The 14,327-nt window shown below is 43.7% G+C and overlaps 1 protein-coding gene across 13 annotated transcripts in view; it reads right to left on the bottom strand.

The window, feature by feature from the left end:
- The window catches only part of LOC139278603 (phosphatidylinositol 3-kinase C2 domain-containing subunit gamma-like), a 261,681-nt gene that overhangs the window by 154,209 nt on the left and 93,145 nt on the right, over positions 1 to 14,327 (bottom strand). For 12 of the 13 annotated variants that reach the window (XR_011596318.1, XR_011596319.1, XM_070897571.1 and 9 more), the window contains exons 10-14: positions 11,085 to 11,121; positions 4,465 to 4,669; positions 3,219 to 3,344; positions 2,008 to 2,172; positions 672 to 747 (exon numbers count right to left, since the gene is read on the bottom strand). Coding sequence is in view for 11 of the 13 variants with exons in the window: in XM_070897571.1 (XP_070753672.1) it covers positions 672 to 747; positions 2,008 to 2,172; positions 3,219 to 3,344; positions 4,465 to 4,669; positions 11,085 to 11,121 (609 nt within the window). In the remaining 2 variants the exon portion in view is untranslated. The remainder of the gene's footprint in view (positions 1 to 671; positions 748 to 2,007; positions 2,173 to 3,218; positions 3,345 to 4,464; positions 4,670 to 11,084; positions 11,122 to 14,327) is intronic. The other variant, XM_070897581.1, reaches the window with a different exon arrangement.

Here is a 14,327-nt window from a genome sequence, read left to right as displayed (position 1 = left end):
GGTCTATTGCTTTGTTCCTGACTGTTAGTTCAGACTGCCACAGATGTCCATTTCCTTGCTGATCTGGGGATTATTCTCAATGGTGGTTATTTCCCATTGAGGTTGACAAGACTATTGTCAAGGTGTCCACTTCCCTGTTGGCCTTGGGAGGGTCAATCAGCTGAACTCGCACAACGTCAGTGTTCAATGATTCAGATCTAAACCCAAAGCACACATTGATCTGACTCCTGATCCTACCAGGCGTAGAACCTGTCAGTAATGTAAATAGATGTGTACCCAATTCATTGTCTTCCACATAGCTGGATGTTAATGAATTATGTCGGTACAATATCCCATTACCTCATCTTTGGGCATATAAAGCCTTTCATCCATATGGTCGACAGTTGGTCAGCTGATCAACGCAGTAAACATTTCAGACAATTAAACATTTTGAAACAGCCCAAATAACGCATACATTTTATTTAATCATTTATGTGCACATACCCGGCCCATTCCTCTCAGATGCAATCATTATACAAATACAAAGAGAGCTTTAATGAAACTATTATGACGTAACCTTTTTTTGACTTTGGTAGCCTAGCAACAGGTTGCATTATATTATCTGGCACTGTTCCAGTTTGTTCTTTTATTGTATTTATTGCATAATTCAACACAAGTGCAACATTGCTTACCTGCAGAATACAGCTGTCTGCTTGACTGCTGTTAGCTGGGACAAGACACAACAGCTTTGTATTATGGACCAACACTCTGTTTTAAAATGGGGAACATGTCACTTTAATAATTGCACCAATTAAATGAAGATCACATTTTGTTTTGCATGCAGCATTTTAAGTGGAGCAACCGGAAACTGCAGATACCTGTACTTACACCATTCATGGGTTATAATGGTTTATAATCAGACACAAAGGGCCAATTCAGTGAGGTTCTATGTCAGGAGTGTGGTCTCGCTGAAAGGGAGAATGAGTCAGAGATATGTATGTAACGCTGTAGTCCTGGGTCTCTGACTCTTGCATCGAGACACTGTTGGGGAGTGCAGGCTCACTGAATTTGCCCTGAAGTGTTTGCCTTTTTAAAATTCGCTGGGAATTTCATCGAAGTTGCTCCTTTCCCGCTACCGTCCCTTTGGCGGTAATCCAGTTTACAGTCGTAAATGGGATTTTCTGGCGAAGGTAAGGTGACAAGTGGGAGCGCTTCCAAGGAAATTCCCGGCCTGAAAGGGTGGTGGAAGCACATTTAATAGTAACTTTCAAAACAGAATTGGATACATATTTGAAAAGGAAAAAAGTTGCAGGGCTATGGGGAAAGAGTAGGGCAGAGTGGGACTAACTGGATAGCTCTTTCAAAAAGCCGGTACAGACGCAATGGGCCGAATGGCCTCCTTCTGTGCTGTATGTTTCGATGATATATGTAGTCCTCCCAAGGCGTGCAGTCTTTTCAGATACTATCCCTTTCACACTTATGCAAACACAGTGGCTTATTGTTTCCTCCCATGTAAATCCTATCAGAATATAGTGCAGAATATTTGAAAAAAAGTCAGCTTGAAGAAAATACACTTTTGTTTTATAATAACAGGTAAATATGATCAATAATGAAGCAAGTATCAGGGAGTAACTATTCTGAAGTTAAGGCAATTTTTTGGAGCAGAGGAGGGGGCTACACCCTACCTGGGATATTGGTATGGTACCAAATGTGAAGAAATAATCTCTTACCAGCACAAAAATAAACCGCAACATACAATAAATGGGGGAAAAATACATCATACATTATCAGAATGTTAAAAATGGAAAAACCTCAGTGGGCTGTGGAAGGGGCTGTGTGTTGCTATGGAAACAGGCGATGTTCTGAGCATGTGCAATCCTCTGACCTCTGATAATGTGAAACGCGGCTTCTGATTGGCCGAGTGAGCCGATGATGATGTTTAATGCCTCACTCGAAATATCTAAGTCATTACGCACAACCCATGTTACACTGAGCGAGACCAGCCAGTCTCTGCCTTCATCAACTTACAGTTTAGAGCTGTAAAGAGGCATGGAGGCACTCGCTAAGAGTTCAGCATTTTTGCAGTGCCTGTTGGCATCAGTGTGGTTCCCAGTCGTGGTGCGGTATCCGTGCAGTGCCAGGTTGAGTGTAACCTCACAGGGCAACTGCCTGATTTCAATGGGCATGTATACTCTGCAACAGAAACAACATCTTCTTTAGTCCAAACCAGAACACAGTTCTTTAAAAGCAAAATATTCTCAAGATATAGCCGTCGTGAGTATCATCATCATCATAGGCAGTCCCTCGGAATCGAGGAGGACTTGCTTCCACTCTTCAAATGAGTTCTTAGGTGGCTCAACAATCCAATACGAGGACCACAGTCTCTGTCACAGGTGGGACAGATAGTCGCTGAGGGTAAGGCAAGGTGGGACTGGTTTGTTGCACGCTCTTTCCGCTGTCTGCGCTCGATTTCTGCATGCTCTCGGCGACGAGACTCGAGGTGCTCAGCGCCTTCCCGGATGCACTTCCTCCACTTAGGGCGATCTTTGGCCAGGGATTCCCAGGTGTCAGTGGGGATGTTGCACTTTATCAGGGAGGATGGCCTCCCCAAAGGCCCTTGAGAAGGTGGTGGCGAGCTGCCATTTTCAACCGTTGCAGTCAGCGTGGTAAAGGTGCTCCCCCAGTGCTGTTATGGATGGAGTCCCAGGATTTTGACCCAGCATCGATGTGTGTGCCGGATCGAGTCAACTGATGGACACTGCCCAAGGTCTTTAAGTGTCCTGCATGGCAAGCAGCGAGATTTGTAAACTGTTTATACCCGATCGCTTCCTCCCACAAATCAGAAAAATAAAATATTTTAAATGCAGCTGCTGTTCATAATGACAAGTCATCCTGAAATATCACTTGTGATTAAATTACAATTGTTAATACAAAGTCTGCTTAACTGGAACTTAGATATAGTCTGCAAAATAACGTTTCTATGCAACACAGAGCCCATCAGTCAAGCATAGCCCAAACCAAAGCAAAAAACTTCAGATTTCAATCTCTCCACATCAGAACACAACATTAAACTATCTTGAGTGGATTCAATTATTTATTCTGAAGATTCTGTTGCATTTTGATCGCTGCCTATCTTAATTTTTCATTGCGAATAATAGCAAATAAGGCTCAGAAGCATCCAATAATGAATTCAGGCTGGCTCTCATGAGGCTGCGATGATTTGGAAATGCTGTACTTACCGCTGGTTCCATCTGGCCAGAAGGAAAAGGGAAGATTTTGTGATGGAAATTTGCTCCGTCTTAACTGACTGGCACAATTCCTTATCTCCATAGTTCAATGAACAAGACACAAATAAGTTCTCGTAGCTACATCAAGAGAAAGAAACAAAAAGTAAATGTTGGAGGTCTGTGGTTTGGCAAAAGAACAAAGTTCAGCTCTCATCAGATTCAAAAATCGGCTAAATTAATGATGAGAGATATCAAGGCCACTGCAGCTTCAAGTACATTAAGCAAAAAGCAACCACACGGAGATTGATAGGGCTGAAAATGTTATTGTGCGGAGATGAACTGGCAGCATTTCATGTTAAACCACGGGTTACTTATTAATAATAGAATTCCACATATCACATGGAAAATAATGGGAACTGTGCTAGTATTCTGGTTAGCTATGAATGGAAAGGTATGAAGGCAGGAAGAGGCAGAGTCCTCGCTCTTAGTTTGAACTCTTTGATGTTACTTTTCCACAAACAATGAATCAATGTCACACTGAAAAAGTCAGTACGATATTGCAGTGGGAATGAATTTTGTAAACTATTTAAAGCAAGTCATTTCGAGAGGACTATATGGCAGCTGTTCAAAAACTGAAAAGAAAGAAAAAAGAAAGACTTACATTTAAATATCACCTTCACGACCAGAGGGCATCCCAAAGCGCTTTACAGCCAATGAAGCACTTTTGGAGTGTAGTCACTGTTGTAATGTAGAAAATGCACAGCAAGCTCCCACAAATAGCACTGTGATAATGCCTAGATAATCTGTTATTCAGATGTTGTTTGAGGGATAAATATTGGCCAGGACACCGAGGAAAACTCACCTGTTCTTCTGTGGGATCTTTCATAGAAACATAGAAACATAATAAATAGGTGCAGGAATAGGCCATTCGGTCCTTGGAGCCTGCACGACCATTCAATATGATCATGGCTGATCATGCAACTTTAGTACCCCATTCCTGTTTTCTCTCCATATCTCTTGATCCTTTTCACCATGAGAGGGCAGAGGGGGCCTCGGTTTAACGTCTCATCCGAAAGACAGCACCTCCAACAGTGCAACACTCTCTCAGCTCTGCACTGAAGTACCAGTCTAGTTTATGTGCTCAAGTCTCTGGAGTGGGACTTAAACCCATGACTTTCTAACTCAGAGACAAGAGTGCTATCCATTGAGTCAAGGCTGAAACTACGGACTCTTGGCACAATGGACTGTTTCAGCTTACCTTCTAGTCCAGGCACTGGGGATTCCGTGCACAGCATAAATGGTGAAGCTAAAACGTGTGGTGTTCAGCTGTGCCTGTGTTACTGAGGCAGTTTCTTTGGCACTAACATTGGCAGCTTGATAGTCAGTGTCAAAATTGTTGCAGTAGATGTGCACGAGTTGGGAGACAGCAGCAGTCAGTGCATTGATTGCTCCAGCTAGTGAACCTGGAATGTAGAAGATACATTTAAAAAAAATTAATTCTCAGAATTTGGAGTCACTGGAAATGCTGGCAATTATTGTCCATTCCTAGTTGCCTTGATTTGTTAGAATTGAGTAGCTTGCTAGGCCATTTCAGAGGGCAGTTAAGAATCAATAACTTGGGACTGGAGTCACATATAGGACAGGTTAAGGACAGCAGGTTTTCTTCCCTAAAAAGGACATCTGTGATCAATTGGGTTTTTACGACAATCCGACATTTTTCACTGATCCGAATTTAAATTCATGAACTGCCATTGTGGGATTGTGAACTCACATTCTTCTGGATTATTAGTCCAGTAATATAACCAAACACTACCCTCCATAAAGAGCACCCTCAGCTTTCATTCAATTTAGCGTCAGTGACTGGGGCAAAGCAAACAGAAGAAATAATATTTTGTTCAATTACTTGAGATCCGAAAGGTGTTTCATTATACTGCCAAAATATTCCTTAAATAACCTTTTTAAAATGTTACAATGACTTTTACAAATATTGCTTCTTAAAGACAATCCCATTGGAACTGGACATTTGTTGGTCCAAGCCTTGTGATGCCTATAAACTTCACTTGTCCCAAACTCTGCCACACATCTCCTGTCCCTCACAACGCTCAGCTTGCCCATCTTCCCCATGCTCGCTGATCTCTATTGGCTCCTCCTCCTCCATCCATATCCTTGTCTATACATCCCTCGTTAGCCTTGTTCCACCTTATCTATGCATTCTATTCGTGGCGGAGGAGCGGTGAGAGATCGTGGCGGAGGTACGGCAAATGAAGGTGCGGGGCCCAGAAGAGGTGAGGGCCCAGGGGCAGCACGGACCAGCCCACACTGCGGTATATGCGCGCACTAGGTCCGTGCAGCAGAGCAAGTCTCCAGTTGTCCTGGTTTACCCTTGCCACTGGATAAAGGCCTAGCTCTGTCAAGCCCGTGTGGTGGCTGATGTGTAACGTTAAAAAAATCCACGCACAGGCATTCTTCCACCCCTGGAGTTCAGGACTGGAATATCGGGTCCTCCATTGAAACATCAGTGAACTCATCCCTTTTGGTGTGGAAGCAAGTCATCCTCGTTCGAGGGACCACCGATTATGATGATGATGATTCCATTGCTCTGATTCTGGCCCTTTGTACATTCTCATCCCTCCATCCCTCCTTTGGCAGCAGAGTCGCAGACTGCTTGGGTCCTACTCTCCAGAACGGTCTCCCTAAATCTTTCCGCCTCCCTCTAAAATGTCCTAAAAGCAGCCTACGACCAAGCTTTCTGTCACATCTTCTAATCTCCCCTTTCCTGACTCAGTGTCTTTCTATCCTGTGCCAATTTGTGATGCACCTTGGATGTTTGTGATACTATCGATGCTGAATAAATGCAATTTAAATTTGGGACTAACTATTTGTACTGCACTTTTTTTGACCGACAGGCAACAAGCCCCCACCCTGGTCAAATCATTCCACGTGGTGCCAGAAACAGGACCTGAGGCTCCGACTCTTTCCCCTCACCTCCCCTCCCCCCTGGGCCCAATGGCGGCGGGCTGCTTCTCCTCTGCGAGCCTGCTTCTCCGGCCGACCGGGCCTCCCGGGGCGGGGGGTGGGTAGTTGGAGAGCTGCAAAAGAGGGAGAGAGGGAGAGGCTGGGGTGAGAGGGAGAGAGAGAGAGAGAGTCTGGGGATAGAGAGGGAGAGAAAGAGAGAGAGGCTGGAGATGGGGATAAATAGAGAGAGAGAGAGAGAGAGGGAGAGAAGCTGGGGATGGGGATAAAGAGAGAGAGCGAGAGAAAAAGAGAGGCTTGGGATGGGGATAAAGAGAGAGAGCAAGAGCAAGAGCGAGGCGGGAGAGTGGGGGGAGGAAGAGAGAGAGGCTGAGGATAGAGTGAGAGGCTGGGGGGTGGGGGAGGGGACGATAGAGAGAGATAGAGCGTATCATGTATGTACATGACACTCTCATTTAAAGATCACATGGATGAATTTCAGCAATTGTACATCCCTGTCTGGTGTAAAAATAAAATGGGGAAGGTGGCTCAACCGTGGCTTACAAGGGAAATTAGGGATAGTGTTAAATCCAAGGCATATAAAATGGCCAGAAAAAGCAGCAAACCTGAGGACTGGGAGAAATTTAGAAATCAGCAGAGGAGGACAAAGGATTTATTTAGGAGGGGGAAAATAGAGTATGAAAGTAAGCTTGCAGGGAACATAAAAACTGACTGCAAAAGCTTCTACAGATAAGTGAGGAGAAAAAGATTAGTGAAGACAAACGTAGGTCTCTTGCAGTCAGAATCAGGTGAATTTATAATGGGGAACAAAGAAATGGCAGATCAATTGAACAAATACTTTGGTTCTGTCTTCACTAAGGAAGACAAAAATAACCTTCTGGAAATATTAGGGGACCAAGGGTCTAGCGAGAAGGAGGAACTAAAGGAAATCCTTATTAGTCAGCAAATTGTGTTAGGAAAATTGATGGGATTGAAAGCCGATAAATCCCTAGGGCCTGATAGTCTGCATTCCAGAGTATTTAAGGAAGTGGCCCTAGAAATAATGGATGCATTGGTGATCATTTTCCAATATTCTATTGACTCTGGATCAGTTCCTATGGACTAAGGGTAGCTAATGTAACCCCACTTTTTAAAAAAGGGAGGAGAGAAAACAAAGAATTATAGACCGGTCAGCCTGACATCGGTGGTGGGGAAAAAGTTGGAATCAATTATTAAAGATGTAATAGCAGCGCATTTGGAAAGCAGTGACAGGATCGGTCCAGTATGGATTTATGAAAGGGAAATCATGCTTGACAAATCTTCTAGAATTTTTTGAGGATGTAACTAGTAGAGTGGACAAGGGGGAGCCAGTGGATGTGGTGTATTTAGACTTTCAAAAGGTTTTTGACAAGGTCCCACACAAGAGATTAGTGTGCAAAAGTAAAGCACATGGTATTGGGGGTAATGTACTGATGTGGATAGAGAACTGGTTGGCAGACAGGAAGCAAAGAGTAGGAATAAATGGGTCCTTTTCAAAATGGCAGGCAGTGACTAATGGAGTACCGCAAGGTTCAGTGCTGGGACCCCAGCTATTTACAATATACATTAATGATTTAGATGAAGGAATTGAATGTAATATCTCCATGTTTGCAGATGCCACTAAGCTGGGTGGCATTGTGAGCTGTGAGGAGAATGCTAAGAGGCTGCAGGGTGACTTGGACAGCTTAGGTGAGTGGGCAAATACATGGCAAAAACAGGAAGGCAGGTTATTATCTGAATGGTGACAGGTTAGTAAAAGGGGGGGTGCAACGAGACCTGGGTGTCATGGTCCATCAGTCATTGACAGTTGGCATACAGGTACAACAGACGATGAAGGTGGCAAATGGCATGTTGGGTATAGGAGCAGGGAGGTCTTACTACAGTTGTACAGGGCCTTGGTGAGGTCACACCTTGAATATTGTGTACAGTTTTGGTCTCCTAATCTGAGTAAGGGCATTCTTGCTATTGAGGGAGTGCGTGAAGGCTCACCAGACTGATTCCGGGGATGACAGGACTGACATATGAAGAAAGACTGGATCGACAAGGCTTATATTCACTGAAATTTAGAAGAATGAGAGGGGATCTCATAGAAACATATAAAATTCTGACGGGATTGGACAGGTTAGATGCAGAAAGAATGTTCCCGATGTTGGGGAAGTCCAGAACCAGGGGTCACAGTCTAAGGATAAGGGGTAAGCCATTTAGGACCGAGATGAGGAGAAACTTCTTCACTCAGAGAGTTGTGAGCCTGTGGAATTCTCTACCATAGAAAGTTGCTGAGGCCAGTTAGTTAGATATATTCAAAAGGGAGTTAGATGTGGCCTTTATGGCTAAAGGGATCAAGGGGTATGGAGAGAAAGCAGGAATGGGGTATGAAGTTGCATGATCAGCCATGATCATATTGAATGGTGGTGCAGGCTCGAAGGGCCGAATGGCCTACTCCTGCACCTATTTTCTATGTTTCCATGTTTACATTCTGTTTGTAGCCACCAGATGGCATCATTGCTAGAGGCCACTGAGCAGCACGGGAAGGATCAGAGGGGAGAGAGGGAACTCAGGAAAGACGGATCATGTTGTTCCAACCCCCAGAAGTCATGACACTGTCACTATTCACTTCATACCCAATAAATCTGTTAACAATTCATATACAATGCTCCATCTATGGGATTGGGGTAGGGTGGGAGTATGGGGGAGGCATACACTTGGACTGGGGTAAGGCACTTTAGCTGGAGGATGGATGTACTTGGACTGGGGTAAGGCACTTTAGCTGGAGGATGGATGTACTTGGACTGGGGTAAGGCACTTTAGCTGGGGGAGGCATACACTTGGACTAGGGTAAGGCACTTTAGCTGGAGGATGGATGTACTTGGACTGGGGTAAGACACTTTGGTTGGCCCTTGCTGTCTTCTGGGGAGCTCTGTCCTCTGTCACTTCACAAAATCAAAATGGATCGAGTTACAATTTGCAAAGTCGGTGAGACCTGGGGATGGGCGGTTCCAGTGACACATTCCTGTGAAATTTCAGGGTGTGGCTTATCCTCCAAGGGGACCAATCAGAAATAAGTGGTGGGGCCTATTGGCCATTTTTACAGTATAAATAAGCGTGTCCTTTAAATTTTCATCATTGATTTTACTTCCAAGTGTGAATGAACAGAAGTGGCATCAAGGCAAGGTAAAGTGAAATAAGTCCATTAATCTCCCCACTCACACTCAGCCCACCCTCCCAGAAATTGCTATAAATACACAGCAAGTTTGTCAAGATCTAAAAAGGGATAGCGACAGGTTAATGCTTTGCATGGAGGTCAAATGAAGGATTAATTCCCGCCCAAAAAACTGTCTTTTCAGATGCTGATTGATGTGTTGTTCTGTTTTTTTTTACTTCAGATTGCAGCATTTGCAGTTTCTTCGTTTGATATCATCTGTTGGTTCAACATGCAATGCCCCAAATTGTGACTTTCTAATCAAGGTTGTACTGTTTGCGAGGAGTGCCAAGCAGAGTGAGTGAAATAGGAGAAAGCAAATAGCCTGCATATCCTCATAGCCAGCTATACACAAGTACCTGAAGAAACCTGGTACAAGGCCCCAGCCCATCACCTTAGCCGAGGAATGGTGTGCAGCAAGGAGAGGATTTGAGAAAAGGAAGGGAGAAAATATAAAACTTACTATACCTCCGCCCGCCTCACCCCACCCCACCACCAGTAGTAGTTATGGTATTGACCTAGCAACTTAGAGGTCATGAGTTCAAATCCCACCATGTGAAATTGAATTCAATAAATCTGGTGATTTGTAGGTTACCATCTTCATGGGTATTTGCTTCTTGGGTTCTTTGCTTAAGAATTCATAGCAACACATTGCTATTAAGAATGAATTGGTTTATTAGCAAAAGCTTTAACAATCACTTTGCACATTACCAGTTCATCCACCAGGCCCACAACCACCTGCCTCATTGTGGATCTCACCAAACTCAACTGGCTGGGGTTTTATTGAGTCTTGTGAACATCACATGACCGGCTAAGCCGCTCCCAACTCAACAGCTCTACAACAATTTTTAGTTGATCTCTAAATCAAATGCACCCTTATTAAAGGGGCACTAAAACCGACAAATAAACAAATTAACGTTTGACCGTCAACTTACATCAAATTAAAATTTGATTCCCGGGGGTGATGATGCACACCAGTCCCTCCGGCACCCACCTCTCGCGGAAGGCCGTGAGCGTACCGGTGGACACCGCGTGCTCCATTTCCATGGACACCCTGGCTCGGATATAACCGCGGAAGAGAGGCAGGCAGTCGGGCTGAACGACCCCCTCGACCGCCCGCTGCCTGGACTGGTTGATGGCCTCCTTGGCCATGCCCAGGAGCAGTCCTATGAGGAGGCCTTCGGACCCACCCGCTCCCCTCCGCACAGGGTGCCCAAAGATCAGGAGTGTGGGACTGAAGTGCAGCCAGAAATTGAGGAACAGCCCCTTCAAATAATGGAATAGGGGCTGCAACCTCGCACACTCTACATAGACATGGAAGGCCGTGAGCGTACCGGTGGAGCAACAGTTCTACAAACCTGTGAGCATACTCACAGGTGCATACATTACACCATCAGTTAACAATGACCAGGAAAACTGCCAGATTGTTGTTAAAAACCTAACTGGTTCATTATTGTCCTTCAAGGAAGGGAACTTGCCACCCCTACCTGTTGTGACTTACATGACGAGTCACACACTACCTGGACGACTCATAATGCCCTTAAGGCAACTAGTGATGAACAATAAATGCTGCCTTGCTGGTGTCGCCCAGATCCCAAGAACAAAAAAAACCCCAGCAGCTAAATCATTTAGACCTGCTCAGCATAAACAAGAAGCAAGCTCACACATGCAATAAATTAGGCTTTTACCTTGTCGGTTAGGCAATTGAACTGTATGAAATGAAGTCTGAAAGTGGAAAAACATGGCACCCAATTAGTCATTGAAATTTTTTTTCTCGGACTTCATTTAAGTAAAGCAAGAAATCCAGTATTTTAGGCATTTCCACTACTAACGAAGGTAGACTAATTCATGCAGACACGGCAGGTTATGTCCGATTATATATGTGTTGGTCTGTTTAATGGACTTTTTAAATTAGAATTCACTTGATATGCATCAAGTTGAAAATGATCAGATTAATGTTGTGCAATTATTCACACTGTACATAAGCAGTAAACATCATAATTATTGGAGAACATGTGTGTGTAATAATCTCTTCTGTGGGTTAAAAAAATATCAACTGTGGGAATGAACTGTAGAATGTAGACTGTAATATTAGATTGATATTTATCGATCAGACCACTAATATGTTTGTCCATCTGTTGGGGGCTGGGGGGTCAGAATTTCTCCTTCTTGATTGTGTGGTCACTCCCTCCCTCAAGAGCCTGTGGATTGCTCCACTGCAGGAGGGGACAAAGAGCCAAATTTGGCATTCCTACCAGCTTCTCTTGTTATTCTAAATGCCAAATTCATTTAGCCTCAGACAAAGATGTATGCAAGAATTGGCGCAGTAATGTCTCAAGTGATTTATAGAAACCATTATTTATACAAGTTGGCATTTAACCCAACTGCAGCTGCATTCTGGACCTGGTGACAACACTTAACTTCTCTGGGTGAACTTTTCCTGCACTGCATTAACCCGATGAAGAATCGCCCAGAGCCCAAAAGTCAGATGGTGAGGTATGTGTGATCTTCAGTGACATACAACTTTAGAATCAAACAAAAAGCACCCAAAGGTTGATGTCCTGTCGTGGTAGAAATACTCCTCTAGGGGTGGCCATCATCGAGTACAAAGAAGATGGACTTAGTTTTAACCTTGGAGCAATTTTTGAATCTGTCGTCAAAACAGGAGTAGGACCCCTCCTTGAAAAGAGGGCGTGCATCCACTAAGGTCAATACTCTGACATTTTCTTTAAGATTTACCTGTAATAAAATAGTATTGCACTTTCCAAGTGAAATTGTCCCAGCTTATTTCTGAATACATAGGAATCATAGAATTTGTAGCACAGATGGAGGCCATTCAACTCATCTCACCTGTGACTGGATTAGTTCTTCAACTGGAGCTATCTTTGGTGATCTCAAATTCCCTACCCTTTTCTTGTATCCTTTTTATATTCTTCCTTTTTAAAATATTTAACCTAATTCATTTTAAAATGATGCTATAATCTCTGCCTCAGTCTCTTGTGGTAAAGCAGACTAGGTTTGAATAACTAAGTATGTCAATTCCCTACTTCCCCTTTTGTGCTTTTCGTGCAAATCCCTCAGATGACCAATTCACCAACCACAGAAACAAGCTTTCATTGCTTAACTCATTGCTTTCCCACATTAGCACAGAGACTACACTTCAAAAAGTACTTCATTATCTGTAAAGCGCCATGAGACGTCCAGTGGTCATGAAAGCCGCTATGTAAATGCAAGTCTTTCTTTTTCTTTTAACTATTTCACAAGACTAGTAAGCAATAACATATTGGACTGGGGAAATACAACCAAACCATGCCATTATAACTGTAGTGAAGTTGCTATTCGTTTACTTGATGTTCAAAGACAAATCTTTTGGCTAGATGAAGCACTGTAACTGAAAGACCTGAAAGCTTTGCATTTACATAGTGTCTTTCATGATCTCAAGATGTCGCAAAGTGCTTTACAGCCATTGAAGTACTTTTGAAGTGAAGTCACTGCTATAAAATAGGAAACGTGGCAGACAGTTGCGCACAGCAAGCTCCCACCAACAACAATGTGACAATGACCAGATAATCCTTTTTTTTTTTAGTGATGAACATTGGCCAGGACACTGGGGAGAACTCCCCTGCCCTTCTTCAAAATCTTTTACGTCCACCTCAGGGGGCCTCGGTTTTAGTGCCATAATCTGTAAGCCTTCAGAATTGTCCCACAGGCTCCATGTTATTGTCCTGCAAAAAATGTAATCGTTGCTGTGACAGTAGACCCTGATTTCATGTGGTCTGACAGCTGATCCAGTTTTAAAGCTGAATTCTGAGAATGTGACTTGGGTCTTTGTAGAGAATCCCGAGACTGATGCATACAGACCAGGAGACCGATTTAAAGTTAGCGTTGCTTCAGCAGCCATGGCACTCGTCGGCACATCGCTGAAATGCACAGATCAGCACAAGTCAGCAGGCAGGCAAAATCTTTAATTGGACACTGGGCAGGTTGCATCCCTCTGCAGTTTTGAAAAGAAGGATGGTTATGGTGAATTACATCTACTCACACGATGAGCAGAGAGCAAATATCACCAATTGTCTTCATGAGGGTTGACTTGTGATGTACAGAGATTTCTGTCGGCACTGAGTGGTGTCAGAGCAACCATGCAGAGAATCGTGTAGCAAGGTCGCTAGGAAACACACTACAATTTACCGTTCACATTACTCTCTTCTGGAGATGTTTTTTTCTTTTATTTGCAACCCAGTTTAAAGAAAAGCTTGTGCCATAACTTTTCCGAGGTGTTGTGAAATCCTGTGCATCCCCGATTTCCATCACCCTTCCGTCGGTGTCATGCATTCAGCTGTCTAGGCCCCAAGCTCTGGAATTCCTTCCCTAAACCACTCTGCCTCCCTATTATTCCTCAGTTAACATATTCCTAAAACCTACTTCTTTGACCAAAGTTTTTGGTCATCTGTCCTAATAGCTCTTTGTGATTCTGCGTTGTGTATGTATGCAACCCAAGGTAACCTGCATCATACCGCCACCAGAGGGCATACCTGTTGGAGTCCCAAGGGATCCCAGCATCCCAGTACTCAGTTACATTACTTTATTATGAACATAACAATAACGCTCCTGTGAAGCGTCTTGGAACGTTTTACTATGGTAAAGGTGCTATATAAATGCAAGTTGACATTATTGTTGTAGTTACATTAAGCCCTACATAAGGGATTAGGTTCTTTCCCTAACAACTTATACAGATTGGGGAAAAAAAAGACAATAACTAGCTCACGGCACATCGTGAACGCCCCCCAGAACACTAAGCATCTGAAAGCACAACAGTTGTGGTTCAATTATATCTGGTTTGACTGGTGTCTGTTGTAAAGGAGTCTGCGGATAACCCACTGGAGGCTACGAGAAATTGTCAAACATTGAAAAAGTCAAATTAGAACAGGCTG

This window comes from Pristiophorus japonicus, chromosome 13, assembly GCF_044704955.1.
Source record: "Pristiophorus japonicus isolate sPriJap1 chromosome 13, sPriJap1.hap1, whole genome shotgun sequence".
In the NCBI taxonomy this organism is placed as follows: Eukaryota; Metazoa; Chordata; class Chondrichthyes; family Pristiophoridae; genus Pristiophorus; species Pristiophorus japonicus.
The sequence above is the reverse complement of the archived record's forward strand: the minus strand, read 5'-3'. Positions and strand labels throughout refer to the sequence as shown.